General features: G+C 41.6%; 2 gene segments (V, D, J or C); one reads left to right on the top strand and one right to left on the bottom strand.

Annotated features, from left to right (window-relative positions):
* LOC132882078 (probable non-functional immunoglobulin kappa variable 6D-41) overlaps positions 1–21,120 on the bottom strand; it is a 293,957-nt gene that overhangs the window by 17,799 nt on the left and 255,038 nt on the right.
* LOC132875751 (Ig kappa-b4 chain C region-like) lies at positions 3,899–5,801 on the top strand. The segment is given in 3 exon segments: positions 3,899–3,982; positions 4,600–4,684; positions 5,482–5,801. Coding segments are annotated over 3 exon segments (489 nt in total).

Here is a 21,120-nt window from a genome sequence, read left to right as displayed (position 1 = left end):
CTCCCGTCAAGGGGGCGGGGGGGAGTCGGCTGAGGGCCAGACGGCTGCCCGGCCTGAGTCAGGCGGTGGGGGTATGTGGCAGTGGGGGCGTGGTCAAGCATCAGTCTGTGAGCGGAGGGCGGAGTCAGGGAAGGTAAGTGGCAGAATCACTACACCTGATGTGAATTAACCTGTGTTTGTGTGTCTTCCCAGCAACCACGCCCTATATAAGGAGAGAGAGGGTAGAGGAAGGTAGCTCTCTCCCGCACCAGATGACTTGTGTGTGTGTATGTGTGTGGCTGGGAGAGTATATGTTCATACTGAAAAGTGCAAATAAAAAAGAGTTTTTGGAACTCAGTTCTGGCCTGCTGTCCTTCTGTGCTCCACCCACCCGCTCTGACATCTACAGTTATCAATCACTGATGTCATGCCATCTATTAACTTATAATTCAAATTACAGTCCACATACACCACCACTCCTCCTCCACCTTAATTTTTCCTGTTTATATAATTAAATTCATATCCAGCCAGTTCGAAATCCGCTCCTTTCTTCATGTCAAACCAGGTCTCCATTATGGCAATTATGTTGAATGGATGAGTAAACTGACTTAAGTATTTCTTGATGTGTTTGAAGTTAGCGTACATGCTTCTGCTGTTGAAGTGTATTATTGATAATTTTCCCACAGCCTCAGTGGACTGATTGTACTGCTTCTCTGTGTCATAGTGGCAATTGTCCTTAATGGGTGAGAAAAAGTTATTGTCTGGGTCTATGTCATTTTCTGTATCCAATAGTTTATGGTCAGTGAATTCATGTGGTTTCAGTTCCAGGTTTTCATAATCAACAAGCATTTGCGTTAGCCGAGTAGTGTTCCGGGTAATGGATGAAGGAGTTATTTCGGTGTGTGTCATGGTTGAGTTTGGTGTAGTGTCACGTGGGTATTGATTACCATACAGTCCCGATAGCATCACTGGTATTTGTCCAAGTCCTCGATGTTCCGTATGACCAGAACTCTTGCCTCCTCCGGTGTACAGTTCAGCTTACTGAATACTTTGCAGTTGGTGATCCATGCAGATTGAATTTTATTTTCCTTCTTCAGATGTCATGCTTTTCTGGCAATGTCAGCATTGCATTTTGTCAGGTGCTCGTTGATGTAGATGTTTGTCCCTTTCAGTTTCCTTCCTTGTTTCAGTAGTGTAGCTTTATGTTTCCGGCTGATGAATCTCATGATGATGGGCTGTTTGTCTCTGGTGTTCCTCCTTGGTAGCAGGTGGCAAGCCTCAATGTTATCGCAGTCCAGTTGAATTTCCCTGGACTGCAGGAAAGCAGCTACCTGTTGCTCCGTGGCGCTCACATCCAGCTCCCTGGGCTCCTCCCTGCTGATAGCGGTCACCGCCCAAGCGCATGACCGAGGTTTTACCTGAAGCCTGGTGACGACAACGTCGTTCATTCTGGAGTATTGCTCCAGGTCGGCCACTCGGCTTTCCCGGTTGGCGATCTGCTAATCCTTCTCCACATTCTGGATCCGCAGCATTTTCACCTCTACCACCAAGTCCTATATGCTCTTCTGCTGCAGCCTGACAGCAGAAACTTCTTCTGTTATGAAGTCGAGTGACTTTTTTATGTCATCGACTTCCTCAGCAGTGGGGATCTTCTTTGGGCCCATATAGCCCGGTAGCAAGTTGCTGGGACAACCAGCTTTCGCCATCAGCTGTTAGCACAGCCAGCTGTTCACCTCACTGCCTTTCTGAATTTTCCTGCCAAAGGAAGAGGAAGACGGAAGTGACGCTCACTTACTGTTCCCAATCTGTGAAGCTTCCAATCTACACAAAATAGCACATCATTGTAATTAAAGATCTCCATGGTCTCACTGGAAAAGTATCAGTCTCGGTGGGGTTTGGTAAAAACATTTCCCAAAGTTTGAAGATACCACAGAGCACAATTAAATCCATTATTTTAAAACTGGATCAAATACAGCACTCATGAGACTCTGCCTAGAGGAGGCTGTTCACCAAAAATCAGTGTCCAGGTAAAGAAGGGCATTACTCAGGATGCCACAAAGGGGCCAAAGGTAATGCTCTCAATGTGATGTTCCCACCATCATGCTTCATTTGGGACATCAGTTTTGACCAAATATAGTTCAGTTCATTGTTCCAAGTTGTGTTTTGTTCTCATCAGACCGATTCTTCCATGATTGCTGCGTCTGCCACAAGCCTGAAGATAAACTCAAACAGGGTTTCATATGACTTCCATCAAGAACTTGTTTTCCATGATGCTGTTTGTTTCAGGATGTTCTCTAACATATTTCAGGGCCTTTCAGGAAAAGGTAGATTTACACTGCGATCATGTGACACTGGTGGACACCATTCAACATATGACTTCTGATGGGAACTTGTTTCATTAGAACTAATTTAGAGTTAATTAACTAATAAGAACCTTTACTGATTTCCCCCAAACTTCGATAATGTGGGAGGTTTTGTGTAGCTTCATGACCTTTAGTCCCACTTAAGTGCATTTCAGTTCCAGGCTATAACACTAGAAAATGTGGAAAAGTGCAGTGTGTGTGAATACTTATGCAACTGACATGGTATACACTTTAGGGTCAGTAATGTCAATATGTGATGTACCAGAAATGGGCAAACAGTCAACAGCTTCATCTAAGTTTTTCAGAACAATGGCCTTCGAAATGATTAGCCATATTTCCTTTTTCTGAACCAATTCAGTGTTGGGCGCAAAGGAAGATTGAGTGAAAATATAGCAGGAAAAGATTCAAAAAGGCCTCGAAGTCTAATCCTACATCTTTCTTTGTTGAACTAATTTAATGGAAATATAGCTGACTGTAGCAAGGGTTCTAGGTGGGTGAATCACAGAAGCACGGCAGGCCAGAACTGAGTTCTCAAAAGACTCTTTATTTAGCTTTTCAGCTTTAAACTACGCACGCACACAAGCATTCAGGTTGGGGAGAAGCTCCCTTCCTACGCTCTCCCTCTCCTCTTAAAGGGCCCGGTCACTGGGGAAGACACACAAACACAGGTTAATACTCATCAGGTGCAGTGATTCCGCCACTTACCTTCCCTGACTTCGCCCTCCAATCACAGACCAACACTTGACCACGCCCCCGCTGCCACACTTACTATATACTCACTTTTCATAATCATCATGGTTATTGAGAGATTTCGACTGTGAGTTGTGAACTTGTGTCGTATCACATCCTCCAACTCAGCACCTGCAGTCTCTCCCAGCTGCAGCAGTGCAGTCTCTCTACAATCTGACTGAGGGAGGTTTTTGTACGACTCTATAACACTGTGTGAACCAGTAGCCAGAGATCTCATGGTAACTCTGACAGTAATAATCTCCTGCATCTTCAGTCTGGACTCCACTGATGGTCAGAGTGAAATCAGATCCAGATCCACTGCCACTGAAACGAGCTGGAAAGCCTGACTGTAGTTGATTTGCAAGTTTAATCAAGAGTTTAGGAGCTTCTCCAGGTTTCTGCTGATACCAGTGTAAGTAGTGGCCGTATGAGCTGTGATAATACACGGCCTGACTGGTTCTACAGTTGATGGTGACTGTTTCTCCTGGAAGAGCAGATTTCACTGCAGGAGTCTGAGTTACTGTGGCTTGACCTCTGCATTCTGAAAAAAATACATATATGATATAGAAAATTGTTGAAAGAATAATCATGAGACAAACCTCAAAAATGTATTGTCTTGACCAGTTTATAAATATAAAAGGCAAAGCAATGTCTGACCTTGAGTCCAGAGGATCAGTGTCCAGATGAAGACGGGGATCAAAGTCATGGTAGCTGTGGGTGAAGTTGCTGTAGCAGCAGCTCTCAGTCATGAAGTGTTAAAGTCACAGCGCTATAAACACTCCCAGAGCACTGAAGCATGTGCTGCCAATGCAAAGTGTCCTCTAAGTATGGAAACACCTTTACCACATTCCCCCAATCTTACTGTCATTCTCACACTACTACAGAGTTATTGTGTGAATTTTACTTGTGGGGTCAGATGGAGATTTTCTGTAAAACACTTTGAGGTCTAAGATGCATAAATAAGTGAATTAGAGAGAGAAGCTTCAACTTTCACTGGATGGTGTTTGTACTGAATGTTAATGAGTTTCTCACTGTAGTGGATTTATGTTGGAAGAAGCAGCATCAATGTTGGCAGTGAGTAAATACACACTCATATTTTTGACTGAAAATTAATATGTAGATTATTGTAGGACTTAAATATCATATCATAACTTTCTATCAGTCTACAGAAGCAGTGGAGGAATTATTCTCACTTTAGCTCCACACATTCAGTCATATATTGTAAATTTCTCATGAGTACATCAGCATTTTTACTCCATGAGTCAATCGGAGCAAAACCTGAACATTTGCAGATCCACATTTTGTGACTTTTCAGCTTTAGTTTGTGAAAATTATTTGTGTTTCTTACACACTAATTTCATCCTCAGTTTAGATTGACACTCTTAGTGTTTTAAAAGAAAAAAACAGTAAAATGTAGTAAAACAGTCAGAGAGTTAGTGTATTAATCAGCTGATGTGAGCAGAAGTTGGTGTTTTGTAGCTGTTTTGTAATAAGAGGTTTAAATGGATGGAGAGAGCAGTGAGTTTAGAGCAGCAGGGTTTTTGTACGGCCGCTAAACCTGTTTGTATCACTGTGGAACACTTTTGGTGGAGGAACCAAACTGTCTGTGGGCCGTAAGTAACCTGTTTACTAATTACTGAAATGGAGTGTGTTCAGATTAATGACTGAAATGGAGTGTGTTCAGATTAATGACTGAAATGGAGTGTGTTCAGATTCATGTTGTAATGTGTAAAGAATATATTTTACATTTAGTTTTCCTCCAAATCCACTCATTGAGATGTGATTTTTGTGTAACATCCTTTTGTTTCTCAAATTTCCATTATTTTACAAGTTTGAAAAATGTCTTTTTATTATACTGCTGGTTCTTTATTATCATTTAAAGTTTAAATGTATTTGATTATAGTGCTTGTGGTTAATTATAATTTAAGTCTAAAAGCAAAGTAGATATCATTGTGCAAATTACAGGTGACATTTTTTTATTGAATGATTTTAACGACATTTAATATCTTAGAGACTGTGAGTCTATGAACAGATTTAAATGTAGAAACCAAAACTGAATTTGCTTAAGTGGTAAATATTCTCTATTTCAAATGTGGCTTATTCATTTTATAAAATGAATTTAATGTTTTTAATTCCTGAATACTCAGTATAATTAAATTTTGCTGTCCAGGGATAACTGTAATATAAATGATTATAGATCTTAGATGTAAAAGTTTTTGAACTGAGTGTGAAACGTTTGTGATGCTCCACTGAACTCAGTTCTGCTCTGTAAGATATAAAGGGAAGTGAAACACACAGTGAGCTGAAACGAAGCCTGAGTGACTGACAGCTGTCCATTCCTGTCTCAACTCTGTGTGTGTGTGTGTGTGTGTGTGTGTGTGTGTGTGTGTGTGTGTGTGTGTGTGTGTAGGTGTCACTCAGCCCAGTGTGACGGTGTTGCCTCCCTCCAGTGTGGAGCTGCAGCAGGAGAAGGTCACACTCATGTGTGTGGCCGACAAGGGCTTCCCCTCGGACTGGACACTGAGCTGGAAGGTTGATGGGAGCAGCTGGAGCTCGGGGGAGAGCCGCAGCACCGCCGTTCTGCACGCGGACGGCCTCTACAGCTGGAGCAGCACGCTGAGCCTCCACCCGGAGCAGTGGAGGAACAAGGTGGTGACCTGTGAGGCCTCCAAAGACAACCAACCTACTGTGGTGGGCAGAGTGAACACAGAGCAGTGCTCAGAGCTGTGAGCTCACACACACTTTACTCAGCTCACCTTCTACTGCTTCACTGTGTGTTACATGTGGCCTTTACTGCTCAAATGTCCCACTTTCATCATTTCATTTGTGTTATTAACATGTGAGCTCACACACTCCTCAGTTTAACTCAACTCTTCTTCTTAATGATCATTTCCATATGTGTTAAGTATGTGTATCACTGCAATGTCCTGCTTTGAATTATTAATAAAAGCCTTTGAATCATGAAACACTTTTGTTGCACATTATTGTTCATGTACATCATAAACAAATCACCAAAGCACCTGTCTCAGTATCTGTTATGGACCGTAATATATATGTATATAATATTAATATTATATATATCCATTAGAAATAATAATAATAATAATAATAATATTCAAGAGAAAGTATCGACAGTGAAGATGTGAATTAAATTATAAAGCATTAATGTTTAAAAGAGAGTAAGTGGAATGCTTCATGTTACTTTCACTCATTGGTGAATTGGGGACTGGTGTGATGGTTATGGAAATGCTGTTACACCTACTGTATTAATCACAACTGTAAACCTGGATGTTACTCAGACTGAACTCAAATCAATATTCTGTTACAAAAATCATCAGTATTACTTTTGTAGTGAATTTCCGACACTAAAAGACATGTTACAATTTACTGTGCAGGGGCGCTGCTCGAAATTTTGGGCCCTCTAAAAAAATATAATAAACACCCCCCTCACCCACCCCTGCAAAAATAAATAAATAAATAAATCACTTCCCTTAGTTTATCCAGAGGAAGTGTTATTAGTGCTTTTAATTAATTATTAGTGTTAGCGAGTTATTCATTCAACAAAATCTGAGTTTGTCAGACACCAGTAATGACCCACTGTATCTGAACACCTCTACTTAATTGATCACAGAAGACACAGACCTTGTTTATGGACCTTGTGCACCAACATCATAGGTCAGAGGTCAAGTTTGTTTATCCGCCATATTGGGTATCAAGCCGCAGCTCACTTCACACGCGGAAATTTTTGGAGATTGATTAAAATTTTCAGTCAGAATGGCTTGTTGTGTGGCAGTCGGGTGCTCAAACAGAAAAAGCACGGAGGGTTTATCATTTTACCGGTTCCCCACTGATCAAGAGCGGAGGAAGAAGTGGATTGCTGCCGTTAAACGTGTTGACTGGGAACCAAGCGAACACTTGAGATTGTGTGCCCAACATTTTGTGTCAGGCAAGTGGCTTCTACCCTGTAATGTTAACTGTTTCAGTATAACATGTAAATAATATACATTTTTGTAATAAACATGATATGCTTGTGCATTTTCAATTTTTATGTTTCCTAAATCCTTGACTCGTGGCATTCTACATTGCCATTACTAAAACTAGTCGTAGATCGAGTAATATCTATACATAATAGTTAGTACTACTACTAATTAAAAAACAGTATCATGCTACATGATTCGATAATAGAGATATGCAAATAGGATCTATTCTGAAAAGTCAATGTATGGTATGCACCTGTGAAGAAATTACAAAACGCTTTTCATGCATATGAACTAGCATGTTCCGTACCCATCCTGAGGAGAAATATCTGTAAGCTTCTAGTGACTTGTAGGCTTTTAGTGACTGACCACTGTAACCCCCTGGCGTGTTGATTAGATAATGATATACATCGGGGTAACTTACATCTGGCAGCTCATTACTTGAACAATCAAGCGCAGATTTGGTTTCACTCTTACTAATCATATATGGGTCGACCCCATAAGACAGCAATCTTATCTCTATAACGATTTTTTGCTGTGATATCCAGGGATTCAACATAAGTCGAGAGGCAGACTTGAGAAGAAGACATCGTGACAACGGGTATCACTATCAAACTTGCAAAAGCGTGATCCCCAATATGGCGGTATAAACAGATAATCACGTGACCGTGATGTCACGCGCACAAGGTCCATACCCTGATATTAGTTTTCACCCCTCAGTGTCAGTCTTTAGTTCGAGACCTCCCCAGGCTGGAGCTCATAGATAAGTATAAACTTCGTGTAGTCTGGCCTTGGTGTCTCAAACAGATTTCCAAATTCATCCTGATGTCTCCTTCATGTACTGAGTCATTATATGCAGTTACATTTCTAGGTTAATGAATAATTATTTAATTCATAGAAGAAAATTACATGATTCGGGCTTTTTTTTTTTCTTGGCTGTGCCAATTTAATAGAAAAAAAATACCTGGAAATACAGTAATCCACAATCCAGTGAGAAAAACTCAACATTCATCAAGTGATTAAATAAATTAAATTATACATTAAATAAATTATTAAATAAAGACTTGAACAATAACAACAATGAGCTAGATAACCACTGTACATACTCTACATGCATTTTTAAAGTGGCTTATGTGCTTTGTTGTGCAACAGAGGGGAACATTTATTTAACACGCTCATAAATTTTACATCAACAATTTGGTTATACCATGCTGCCTGCAAATGGATGCATCAAAAACAGAAGTGCGAGAATATTTTTAACAGCAAGGATTCAAATTCCAAAAGACAAACACTGAACCTTCTTGGTAGCAAAATCATTGATCAAGTCTTTAAAGTCAAGTGACAGAGCCAACTTGCTTTTGATTGAAAGGACTGCAAGATTATTCAGCCTCTCCTGAGCCATTGTTGAGCTCAGATAGCTCTTGATCAGTTTCAGCTTACTAAATACCCTTTCTCCACCAGCAACAGTAAATTGAAGTGTGCAAAAAATCCTAAGGGCAATGCAACCCTCTCCAAAAATGCTCTGGAGTTGCAATTTGTAAATTGCATTTAGGAGAGAAAGACAGGTGCAGTCAGAGTGGAAAGTAGCAGAAAATATTGAATAAGATGCCTGATTTCATTCTCAAACTGAGGTGTGAGGTCCCTTGCATACTTAATTATCAGTGGCCAACACAGAGAAGAAACAATACTGTCACTTATCTGCCCAACTTTATGTGTGGCTGCAAATTCTTCGACAATATTTGCTATGGTTTGGAACCGAGTGTCCAAGTTACTTATTATCTGCTCCAGGGCAGTGAAAAATACAGTATTTCGAAATGTTGTTTCTGCACTGTCTTCCTGACCTGCTTCCTCTGAGGTCTCATCCTGGAACCTCTTCCTCTTCTTCTCACGGCTGAGTTCTTTTCTAAACTGAGGTGGAACCCCCATTTGATTAGCAATCAATGATGCCTCAGAGAGGAGAGAATCCCATCCATTTCTAAGAGCCTGCATCTCATCTTAGAGTGCATTTACACTGGCTGCCTCCACCTCAAGTGATATTTTCCCTGACTAGAGCATCACATTTCTGTCATCAATACATTGCAATACTTTCATCCAAATGGTCAGAAGTACAATGACATCAAACAACATAAAGTACTTCCTTAGACCAACAGCTTCAGGTCTAGCCTCACTTGTGAGACTGCATGAGCTGAGTATGGAGCCAAGGGCCTCAATGACATCAGGTTTTGCTCCATGTTAAACAGCATCAATCTGTGCACTCCAGCAATGTACATGCAGCACCACTTAACATCACACATCTTGTACCCGTGGTCACTATTCAGAGCGCTATGAGAAGGCCTTTTTAATCCATGTGAAAAATGAGCACAAGGAATGCAAAAAAGAGCATTTGCACTGTCACTATGAACTCACCAGCACCTTTTAACCTTTTCTCTGCTGTTTGGTGCCTTGGTGTATTTCAAGTAGTCTGGAAATGGCTTTCCCTCTGAATCTTTGGGTATTTCTTTGTCTTCCCTTGTTGCCAATTTTCTAACAATAGTTGCCCTGTCACTGTCGCTTAATTTTGCTGGCCACAAGCCTGGCTCAACTGACAGCAGATCATCTAGTTCTGAAACCAGTGTATGTGACTCAGTGACTGAAATGTCCCTGATCTCAGCCTCACTTTGTTCTTTGCTCTTCACTGCTTCCTCGTCCTCATCTGTGTTGCTGTCACTACTTGCACTGTCATTCTTAGCCTCTTCTTCTTTTTGAATATCTCTGGCCTCCTCTCAGGCTGCATCATGGCTTGAAGCCTTGGCTCCAAACTATCCATAAGGTACATAATTCAGAATCTGTCATATAATTGTACTAACACAGCATGTTTTGAGAACCATATGTATGTATTACGAACATTTGGATGGAATGAGCTGCATGCTTGGTTAGTAACATTAGTTGATCAAAAAGGGAAACAAATTTATGATCTTAAAAGTGACAATGGCATTATTCCCTTTACATCGTAAGTCAAGCTATCTAACAGTCTTTTTAGCCAGATTTTGTTCATTTCATATGACAGTTGTCCATTTCATTACTGGAATTTCTATATGAACGTTATCAGCTAAAATTGTACTTGCTTGCTATAGCTAGCTGCTCACTTGGTAAATGCAGCATAAAATACTAAAAATCAGTCTGCATGAGCCTTAACCCCAAAGCCCTTTATTCACAGATCCATTGATCCATCCATTATCTGTAGCAGCTTATCCTGTACAGGGTCGCAGGAGCCTATCCCAGCTGACTACGGGCAAGAGGCAGGGTACACCCGGGACAAGTCACCAGGTCATCGCAGGGCTGACACATAGAGACAAACAACCATTCACACTCACATATATGGTCAATTTAGAGCCACCAATTAGTCTAACCTGCATGTCTTTAGACTGTGCGGGAAACCAGAGCACCTGGAGGAACCCCATGCACATGTGGGAAGAACATGCAAACTCTATACAGAAAGGCCCTTGTTGGCTAATGGGCTCAAACCCAGGACCTTCTTGCTGTGAGGCAACAATGCTAACCACTACACCACCATGCCATCCATTATTCATAGATTTCTCTGTAAATACATTATCAATAATACACTGCTCAACTCCTTCTGCTTCAACTGGGAGGGGGGTTAAGGCAGGGTTCCCTAATCCTGAGGCTGCATCTGTGCATGTTGAGTGCAGATGTCATTAGTGAACAAGCTAGTTATTAGCATGCATCTTAACTTAGGTGGCGCACTAGCTGTATCATCAAAGTCTTTTACGTCCTGTTGGATGGTCTGCTCAGCACCGATGGTCATGACCGTGGGCATCTAGCCCAGCTCAACTCTTACAGAGCTTGCCACAGGTTTCACAGATGAATTCCGTTGTTTGACAAGGTTCATGTCTCTTATGTCTTCTGTCAGACTCCTTTGTCACCAGATCATTTTCAAGTTTTTTGGCACCTTGGTGGAGCTTGTGCCGCCAAGAAATATGATCTTGGACAAGCTTCTCCCAATCACCTCTGATGTCGAATAATTTCAGGTCATGCTTGCAAACGTCGATGAAGCAAAGCTTTGGATGCCCCCTGTCACATTTGCCACCTGCAAGCTGACCATACAAAATTTGGTGGCGGAGACGAGAGTGGGCCATGTGGGACACATGGCCCAACCAACGCAGCCTATGTTGTTTCAGGATTGGATACAGGCTTGTGGTGCCACATCTTTTGTGGATCTCCAAGTTTGGAACTTTATCCATCCATGTAACCCCACAGATCTTTCTGAGGCATCTAAGTTGGAAGCTGTTAAGTTTCCTTTCAATGTGGGCATGAGAAGCCCATGTCTCACTACCGTAGAGCAGAGCGGACAGTACGCATGTTTGGTATATGTGCACTTTGGTATGGACTGTAAGACACTTGTTGTCCCAAACATAACTTTCCAGTTTCCCGAACAGATAGGCAGTCTGGCCAATGTATGAGTTAACTTAATGGTTTAGATTTCCAGAAGATGAGACCGTGGAACCTAGGTAACGGAAGTCTTCAACCGTGTCAAGAGGGCTCTCATTGATGGTGATGTGAGGAGGGGGTGCATTTATTGAAAAGGCAACCATCTTCTTCACACTAATTATTTGGCCAGATTTGTCACAGGTATTGCTGAATGCGTCACATGTACCTTGTAGCTTGGCTACACTTTGAGAGCAAAACATGGCATCATCAGCGAAAATTAGTTCGTATATCAGGACTGTGCTGGTTTTCGACTTTGCCCTGAGGCGCGCAAGATTGAAAAGTTTGCCATCGCTCTGGGTGCTGAGGGCGATGCCTTCAGGGTTTGGAAAAGTGATATGTAGCAGGGTGGATAAGAAGATGCCAAACAGAGTTGGAGCCATCACGCATCCCTGTTTAACTCCACAATTCACTGTGAAGGCTTCTGAGAGGTCACCATCAAAATCTATGCAAGCAGATATTCCTTCATGAAATGCTTTGATGATAGCTAGGAATTTAGGTGAACAGCCTAACTTGTATAGTACCAGATACAGGCCTTCACAGCTGACCGAGTCAAAGGCTTTGGTTAGTTCTATGAAAACAGCAAGTAAAGGTTTGTTTTGCTCAGTGCATTTCTCCTGAAGCAGATGGAGAGTGAAGACCATGTCGATGGTGGATCGATGCCTTCGGAAGCCACACTGGGATTCAGGATAAATTCTGTCTGCAAGAACCTGTAATCTCTTCAGAATTATACTGGCGAAGAGTTTACCGACCAGACTGAGCAAAGCAATGGCTCTATAGTTGTCACAGACTTGTCTAGACCCCTTGTTCTTAAAGAGGGTCACCAGCTTTGCGTCTTTGAGATCCTGTGGGACGTGTCCTTCACACCAGCATGATAACAACAGGTCGAGCAGGTATTCTTTCAAGACAGGGATGTCAAGTTTAAGAAGATCTGGAGGTATACTATCACTCCCAGGTGCCTTGCCTCTTTTCATGTCCTTTAGGGCGCTCTCAATTTCTTGCAAGGTGGGATCTTCATCAAGTTACTTCAATTCCAGGAGTTGTTCTATGCAGTCCAGCGTGGATTCATCAAAAGGTACGGGGTTGCTGTAGAGAGAGCTGAAGTGCTCAACCTAGCGTTTGAGTTGAACAGGTTTCTCCAACAAGATGTTACCATCGGAGTCTTTCAAAGGCGCAGTCAGTCGAGGTGATGGCCCTAGAACAAACTTCAGGGCCGCGTGGAATCCGCAATGTCACCACAGTCATCGCAACTCTGAACATTTTCACAAACGTTGTCCCAGAACTCCCTCTGTGTCTCTCTGAGAATGCATTGTGCATTGGCACAAGCTTTTTTCATGGTTGCTTCATTCAGTGGGTTGGGTGCATTGACATAGGTCAGTCTGGAATTCCTCTTTTCGTCCAAAACTGGACCGATCTTGTCTAGTGTTAGCTGTATAGCTGTATAGTCTTGTCTAACTAGCCATACAGTGGACTGAAAAATTCACTGAGCTCTTTGCAAACCAAAATTACATTCATTACCAATCTCATTTTCAGTGGCAATAAAGGTAACCTATGAAATATTTAAGAAAATCGACACTGCATTGGAAATTAAGTTGTTAGCTTGATCATCTAAAAAGTGGTTAAGCCACAATAATAATCTTCTGTAGCATTAACATTAGCATGTGAGGTTAATAGCCACCAAAGGAAAAAGAGTGAATAAACATATCGTCTACCTTTCTTCGAGAAAAACTGGGTGCCTAACTGTCAGTCCTTTCTCTCTCTCTCTCTCTCTCTCTCAGCTTTCTGCTGCCTCTCTTTACATTTCTGGTAACCCGACTTCTTCATGATGGTTTCAATCTAGTGATGATTCACCATCAATTCTTCTTATATCATGGGCAATTTACTTTAGTGCTTGATTTGAAAACAACAAACCTAACGTGGTGTCATGTTCTGGCTCTCCCTATGCAAGACTGTACCATGTAATGAATAGGGACAGGGTGAAATATAAAGACTGTATAGTCTAATAATTTTGGAAAATGGAAAATCAAACAAGAAGGTTGTGGTATTTGCTACACCAACTTGTAATCGGAGGGAGTGTTTTCCCACATAAGTCGATACACAAAGCTACATGGGTGTCACCCGATGGAATGACAGAGAATCAAATCGATCACTTCTGCATCAGCAAGAAATTTAGAAAAACCTTACAAGATGTCCGAGTTAAAAGAGGCGCAGACGTGGCATCAGATCACCTCCTTGTTTTTGCCACCCTAAAGTTGCGCCTTAAACGTCATGGACAACCAACAAGTGGCAGGACAAGATACAATGTTGACCTTCTCAGGGAATCAACTATGAGAGACCAGTTTTGTTTAAGTATGTCAAATAGATTTCAAGTGTTACAAGATCTATATGAAGTGGAGGGATTGGCAGACATTGAGACGGAATGGAGACAAGTGAAGAACGTTTGGATCAAAGCATGTGAAGAGACAATAGGTAAGAAGAAATCGACAGACAAGGATTGGATGTCTCTAGGAACAATGGAGAAGATCAAGGCTAGGAAAAGGTGCAAAGAGGTATTGAACAACTCGCGAACAAGAGCAGCGAAGGCAAAGGCCAGTGAACAGTATGGAAGTGCCCACAGAGCAGTGAAGAGAAGTGTTCGACAGGATAAAAGAAGTTATATTGATGATCTGGCAAAGGCAGCAGAAGAAGCAGCAGAGAAGAGAAATATGAAAGACCTGTATAGTTACACCAGAAGAATGGCGGGGAAGCATCAGAGGATACTGAAACCAGTGCGGAGCAAAAATGGAAAGCCATTGACTACAGCTGAGGAACAACTTAAGCGATGGGCCGAACACTTTGGGGAGCTTCTAAACCGTCCTGCACCAGAACATCAACCGGACATCCCCCTGCCAGATGCAACTCTTCCCCTGAATTGCGAAAACCCTAGCAAATTGGAAATAAAGGCTGCCATTCAGGCTCTAAAGAATGGTAAAGCATCAGGACCTGACAGGGTTCCTGCTGAAGCTATGAAGGCGGATTTAACAACATCAGTGGAAATCCTCCATAGGCTATTTGCTAGGATATGGGAAGAGGAGAGTATCCCAGAAGAGTGGAGAGAAGGGATCATTGTGAAAGTTCCTAAGAAGGGTGATCATGGAAATTGTAACAACCATAGAGGCATTATGCTGCTTTCTGTTCCAGGCAAGGTGTTTAACAGAATACTACTGGTAAGAATGAAGGATGCCGTGGATAAGTTGTTGAGAGACCAGCAAGCGGGATTTAGGAGAGATCGCTCTTGTATAGACCAAATATACACCTTACGAGTCATCATAGAACAATCCTTGGAATGGAATTCATCCCTGTACGTAAACTTTGTGGACTATGAAAAAGCCTTTGATAGTGTAGATCGAGAGTCACTCTGGAAGCTATTATACTTCTATGGGATTCCAGAGAAGCTTATCACCTTGATTAAGTCCAGCTATACAGGTATGAAGTGCAGAGTGGCCCACGAAGGACAATTTTCAGAACCTTTTGAAGTAAGAACTGGTGTACGGCAGGGATGTCTGCTATCTCCTTTCCTCTTTCTACTGGCTATCGACTGGATAATGAGAACGATAACAAGCGGGAGCAAGAACGGGATACAGTGGACTCCCTGGGAGCAGTTAGATGACCTGGATTATGCTGACGATCTTGCACTGTTTTCACATAACCAGCTGCAAATGCAAGAAAAAACATCAAGACTAGCAGAGGAGTCAGCCAAGCTTGGCTTGAAAGTTAACATAGGGAAGACTAAGGTAATGCGGATGAATACCACAAGTGAGGTACCAGTAGTAGTAAATGGACATCAACTAGAGGACGTCGAGGAGTTCACGTATTTGGGAAGTGTGGTAAATAGAGTAGGAGGAACAGATAAGGATGTGCAAGTAAGGATTGGAAAGGCAAGGGGAGTGTCCCTCATGTTAAAGAACATGTGGTCATCCAAAGAGCTAACTACTAGAACCAAGTTACGGATTTTTAGATCAAACGTGAAGTCTGTCCTGTTATATGGTGCAGAGACTTGGAGAATGATAAAGAAAACACTGAGCAAGATCCAGACCTTTGTTAACACCTGTTTAAGGCGTATCCTAAAGATAAGCTGGAAGGACAAAGTCACAAATGAAGAGCTATGGGAGCGGGCAAATGAGGAACCAGTGGAATTGCAGATCAGAAGGAGGAAGTGGGGCTGGATAGGCCATACCCTGCGTAAGCCGGCAAGTAACATCACACGCCAGGCCCTCAAGTGGAACCCTCAGGGTAAATGAAGAAGAGGCAGACCAAGGAATAGCTGGAGGAGAGATCTAGAAAAGGAGATGAGGGAGGCAGGATTGGATTGGACCGAGATAGGGAGGAGGGCCCAGAACCGGATACGCTGGAGGAAACTGATCGATGGCCTATGCTCCGCAGGGGGCGAAGGGCCTAAGTAAGTAAGTATATAGTCTAATAATTTTGCAGAAAATGGAAAATCAAACCAGAAAATTGTTATATGTGCTCATTTTAAGAGACAAAATTATTTTTAAAAAAATTATTAAATTAACTTACACATAATAATATTGTCCTCTGAGGGCCCCTAGACAGTGCTTGGCCCTAAGAATAGACCTAACTTCCCCCCTCTAATGCTGCCCCTATCGGTATGGAACTAGTGTTTATTTGAATGTCCACAGCTTCCTGTCCCTGGTCCTAGAGTGTCCCCTGACCTGCACATTTTACTATTTTACCTGCACCATCACACTCACTCAAGTCAGCAAGCACTGTTAATTAGTGGAACCGTTAAATGAGGTGTGTTGAGAGCAGGGAAAGTGCTGAAATGTGCAAGACAGGGGGTCCTGGGGTGGACAAGGGGTAAACCAGGGTTAGGAACCTGTGAGGTAGTCAATGTCAGGACACCATGAACACTGATCAAACACATGGCTCCTCAAACAGCAAGAAAAATTACAGACATAAATCACTGGATTTAAACTTGATGTCTTTGTGTATTTTAATGAGTGAGTATGTCTTATTTATGCTTATATAATGAGACTCACTGTCACATTGAGTGTTATAAGGCTCATCTCTAATGGCTTCCTAATAGTAACAGCAAGTCAGAGATGAGGAGTAAAATTGGATTTAGCCCTTATTCAATATCACAACCAGCCATCAGTGCAGATACGGATCTGTTATCTTTAAAGCTGTTCTTCTTTCTAAAGATGTTTCAGGTGTGACAGGTAACACCACGACTGAGAGACCTGGGAAACTATTGATCTTACAGTAGTGGATGTGATGGACTGTGTGCAGTGTGGTGTGATGATTATTGAGAGATTTCTAATGTTAGTTGTGAGTTAGTGTGGTGTGGTTCCTCTCCTCCACAGAGGGTCATTGTGTCGTATCACATCCTCCACCTCAGCACCTGCAGTCTCTCCCAGCTGCAGCAGTGCAGTCTCTCTACAATCTGACTGAGGGAGGTTTTTGTACGACTCTATAACACTGTGTGAACCAGTAGCCAGAGATGGAATGGTGACTCTGACAGTAATAATCTCCTGCATCTTCAGTCTGGACTCCACTGATGGTCAGAGTGAAATCAGATCCAGATCCACTGCCACTGAAACGAGCTGGAAAACCTGACTGTCGCTGATTCACAAATTTAATCAGTAGTTTAGGAGCTTCTCCAGGTTTCTGCTGATACCAGAATAACCGGTCACCAGATGAGTCCTTAGCCACTGCCTGACTGGTTTTACAGTTGATGGTGACTGTTTCTCCTGGAAGAGCAGATTTCACTGCAGGAGTCTGAGTTACTGTGGCTTGACCTTTGCATTCTGAAAAAAAAATGTTTTATATATATATATATATATATATATATATATATATATATATATATATATATATATATATATATATATATATAAATGCAATATCAAATTTAAACATAATTGAAACTGTGTTTTTGTATGAACAGATCATTGAAGAGATAAAATATGAAGCCGTGTCTGACCTTGAGTCCAGAGGATCAGTGTCCAGATGAAGACGGGGATCAAAGTCATGGTAGCTGTGGGTGAAGTTGCTGTAGCAGCAGCTCTCAGTCATGAAGTGTTAAAGTCACAGCGCTATAAACACTCCCAGAGCACTGAAGCATGTGCTGCCAATGCAAAGTGTCCTCTAAGTATGGAAACACCTTTACCACATTCCCCCAATCTTACTGTAATTCTCACATTATTACAGAGTTGTAGCCCAATGGAAATTTTGTTATCAGTTTATTTATTTATTGATGCATCATTATTAAAATTTTAATTTCATGTCTTTCATAATGTGGTAACATCCTTGACATTTAATAATAAATAAGTTATTTTAAATGTACTTATCTTGAACGTGGATCGAGTCAGCAGTTGGGGTGAGAGGTCAGCAAGAAACAGGAAGGTGTGCGTGAGGGAGAGAACAACATGAGGGAGAAGAAAGGGAGACACGAGTGAGATATTGCGTGAAGCAGGCGCTTCAGGTGACTACGCCCAGAAGTGTCGATACAGGCCTGCACCTTCTGACTGATAACCTGTTGGGTACCCATTTTAAATTAATTTCATTTCCCCAATTAATTTGATTTCAATTTTATTTCATCTCAGTGAGAATAACTGGTGGCTTTAGCAGCATTCCCCATGGGTTCTGAAAAATGTTCTCCACTTTTTTCCTTGAAAAATCAAGTCAAAGCAGTATTCTTCACTTTTTCTTTTTTTGTCTTCACTTAGGCTGTAATTTTTCTTTGTTACTGACTTATCAAAGTGGATGTAATACAGGTTTATACCAACCACACTGGCACAATTCAAACATTTGTACAGATACAGCTAGGCTTTTCCATTACATATAAAATTTAAGCTCCACTCAAATCTCTTATAAGAAAGTTCTTGATTTTGGGCGCCCTGTGCACCATCAAGATAAAATCAACCTCTTTAGTTTGAGCTTATTTAAGTTTATTTTAGTATGGAAATGTTCAAAAGAGCTTTTAGGATTCCCTTTACCCCTTTACTTCAAGACAAAACTTGATTTACAATTGAACAGCGTGGAGAAGAGTCTGGGAACAAACAACTATGAAGGAATCCGAATTTCGCGATAATTTACAAACTGAACACAGAATGACAGCGTTTTACATCATACGTTCAGCAAGGGGACTCAACACACTATGCCTCCCAAAATGTAGCTGCCTTCAGTCCCTTGCCGGCTGACAGCATTTTCACTTTGGCGCTTTTTACTGACCTCTGTATTACTGACCCTGTCCAATGTGCTCGGGGACAGTAGGGGCTCTGAGTGTGCTTCGACCGTCGCTGTTTCAGCCCTTAAATCACCTTCAGTGCTTAGAGAAGACTGCCCAAAAAACTTCATCAGCTTAGACTGCACCATTGTTTGGTTCATCCAAAGATAATCACACTACCACAGCAGGCCGAATACAACCCCGATTCCAAAAAAATTGGGACAAAGTACAAATTGTAAATAAAAAGGGAATGCAATAATTTACAAATCTCAAAAATTGATATTGTATTCACAATAGAACATAGACAACATATCAAATGTTGAAAGTGAGACATTTTGAAATTTCATGCCAAATACTGGCTCATTTGAAATTTCATAACAGCAACACATCTCAAAAAAGTTGAGACAAGGGCAATAAGAGGCTGGAAAAGTTAGAGGTACAAAAAAGGAACAGCTGGAGGACCAAATTGCAACTCATTAGGTCAATTGGCAATAGGTCATTAACATGACTGGGTATAAAAAGAGCATCTTGGAGTGGCAACGGCTCTCAGAAGTAAAGATGGGAAGAGGATCACCAATCCCCCTAATTCTGCATTGACAAATAGTGGAGCAATATCAGAAAGGAGTTCGACAGTGTAAAATTGCAAAGAGTTTGAACATATCATCATCTACAGTGCATAATATCATCAAAAGATTCAGAGAATCTGGAAGAATCTCTGTGCGTAAGGATCAAGGCTGGAAAACCATACTGAGTGCCCATGATCTTCGGGCCCTTAGACGGCACTGCATCACATACAGGCATGCTTCTGTGTTGGAAATCACAAAATGGGCTCAGGAATATTTCCAGAGAATATTATCTGTGAACACAATTCACCGTGCCATCCGCCGTTGCCAGCTAAAACTCTGTAGTTCAAAGAAGAAGCCATATCTAAACATGATCCAGAAGCGCAGACGTCTTCTCTGGGGCAAGGCTCATTTAAAATGGACTGTGGCAAAGTGGAAAACTGTTCTGTGGTCAGACGAATCAAAATTTGAAGTTCTTTATGGAAATCAGGGACGCCGTGTCATTCGGACTAAAGAGGAGAAGGACGACCCAAGTTGTTATCAGCGCCCAGTTCAGAAGCCTGCATCTCTGATGGTATGGGGTTGCATTAGTGTGTGTGGCATGGGCAGCTTACACATCTGGAAAGACACCATCAATGCTGAAAGGTATATCCAGGTTCTAGAGCAACATATGCTCCCATCCAGACGACGTCTCTTTCAGAGAAGACCTTGCATTTTCCAACATGACAATGCCAAACCACATACTGCATCAATTACAGCATCATGGCTGCATAGAAGAAGGGTCCGGGTACTGAACTGGCCAGCCTGCAGTCCAGATCTTTCACCCATACAGTAGAAAACATTTGGCGCATCATAAAATGGAAGATACGACAAAAAAGACCTAAGACAGTTGAGCAACTAGAATCCTACATTAGACAAGAATGGGTTAACATTCCTATCCCTAAACTTGAGCAACTTGTCTCCTCAGTCCCCAGACGTTTACAGACTGTTGTAAAGAGAAAAGGGGATGTCTCACAGTGGGAAACATGGCCTTGTCCCAACTTTTTTGAGATGTGTTGATGTCATGAAATTTAAAATCACGTAATTTTTCTCTTTAAATGATACATTTTCTCAGTTTAAACATTTGATATGCCATCTATGTTCTATTCTGAATAAAATATGGAATATTGAAACTTCCACATCATTGCATTCTGTTTTTATTTACAATTTGTACTTTGTCCCATCTTTTTTGGAATCGGGGTTGTAGATAATCATTATAAATAACTGTGCCACCTCATCCTCTGCCAGTTAGACGAGGCTGGTGTATATAACTGTATCCAGGAGGACTAGCTTCATTTAATGCTCTATATTCATTTGGCTTCATCCATGGTTCAGTTAAACAAAGTACATTAAACTCCTGATCAGTAATGAGTTCATTAACCATTAGCACTTTAGATGTAAGGGGTGCCCCCTGTCCTACACATTTTAATGTTTTACCTGCACTAACACACTCACTCAACTCAGCAAGCACGGTTAATTAGCTGAAGCGTTAAACGAGGTGTGTTTGGATGGTTTTGTAACCTTCTTCAGCCTGATGAGCATCAACAACGCTTTTTATGACGTCCTCAGAAATCGCCTTTGTTCGTGCCACGATACACTTCCACAAATGTGTTGTGAAGATCAGACTTTGATAGATCCTTGTTCTTTAAATAAAACCGGGTGCCCACTCACACCTGATCGTCATCCCACTGATTGAAAACACCTGACTCTAATCTCACCTTCAAATTAACTGCTAATCCTAGAGGTTCACATACTTT

Source organism: Neoarius graeffei, chromosome 2, assembly GCF_027579695.1.
Source record: "Neoarius graeffei isolate fNeoGra1 chromosome 2, fNeoGra1.pri, whole genome shotgun sequence".
Classification (NCBI taxonomy): domain Eukaryota; kingdom Metazoa; phylum Chordata; class Actinopteri; order Siluriformes; family Ariidae; genus Neoarius; species Neoarius graeffei.
This window is presented reverse-complemented; position numbering and strand designations above follow the sequence as displayed.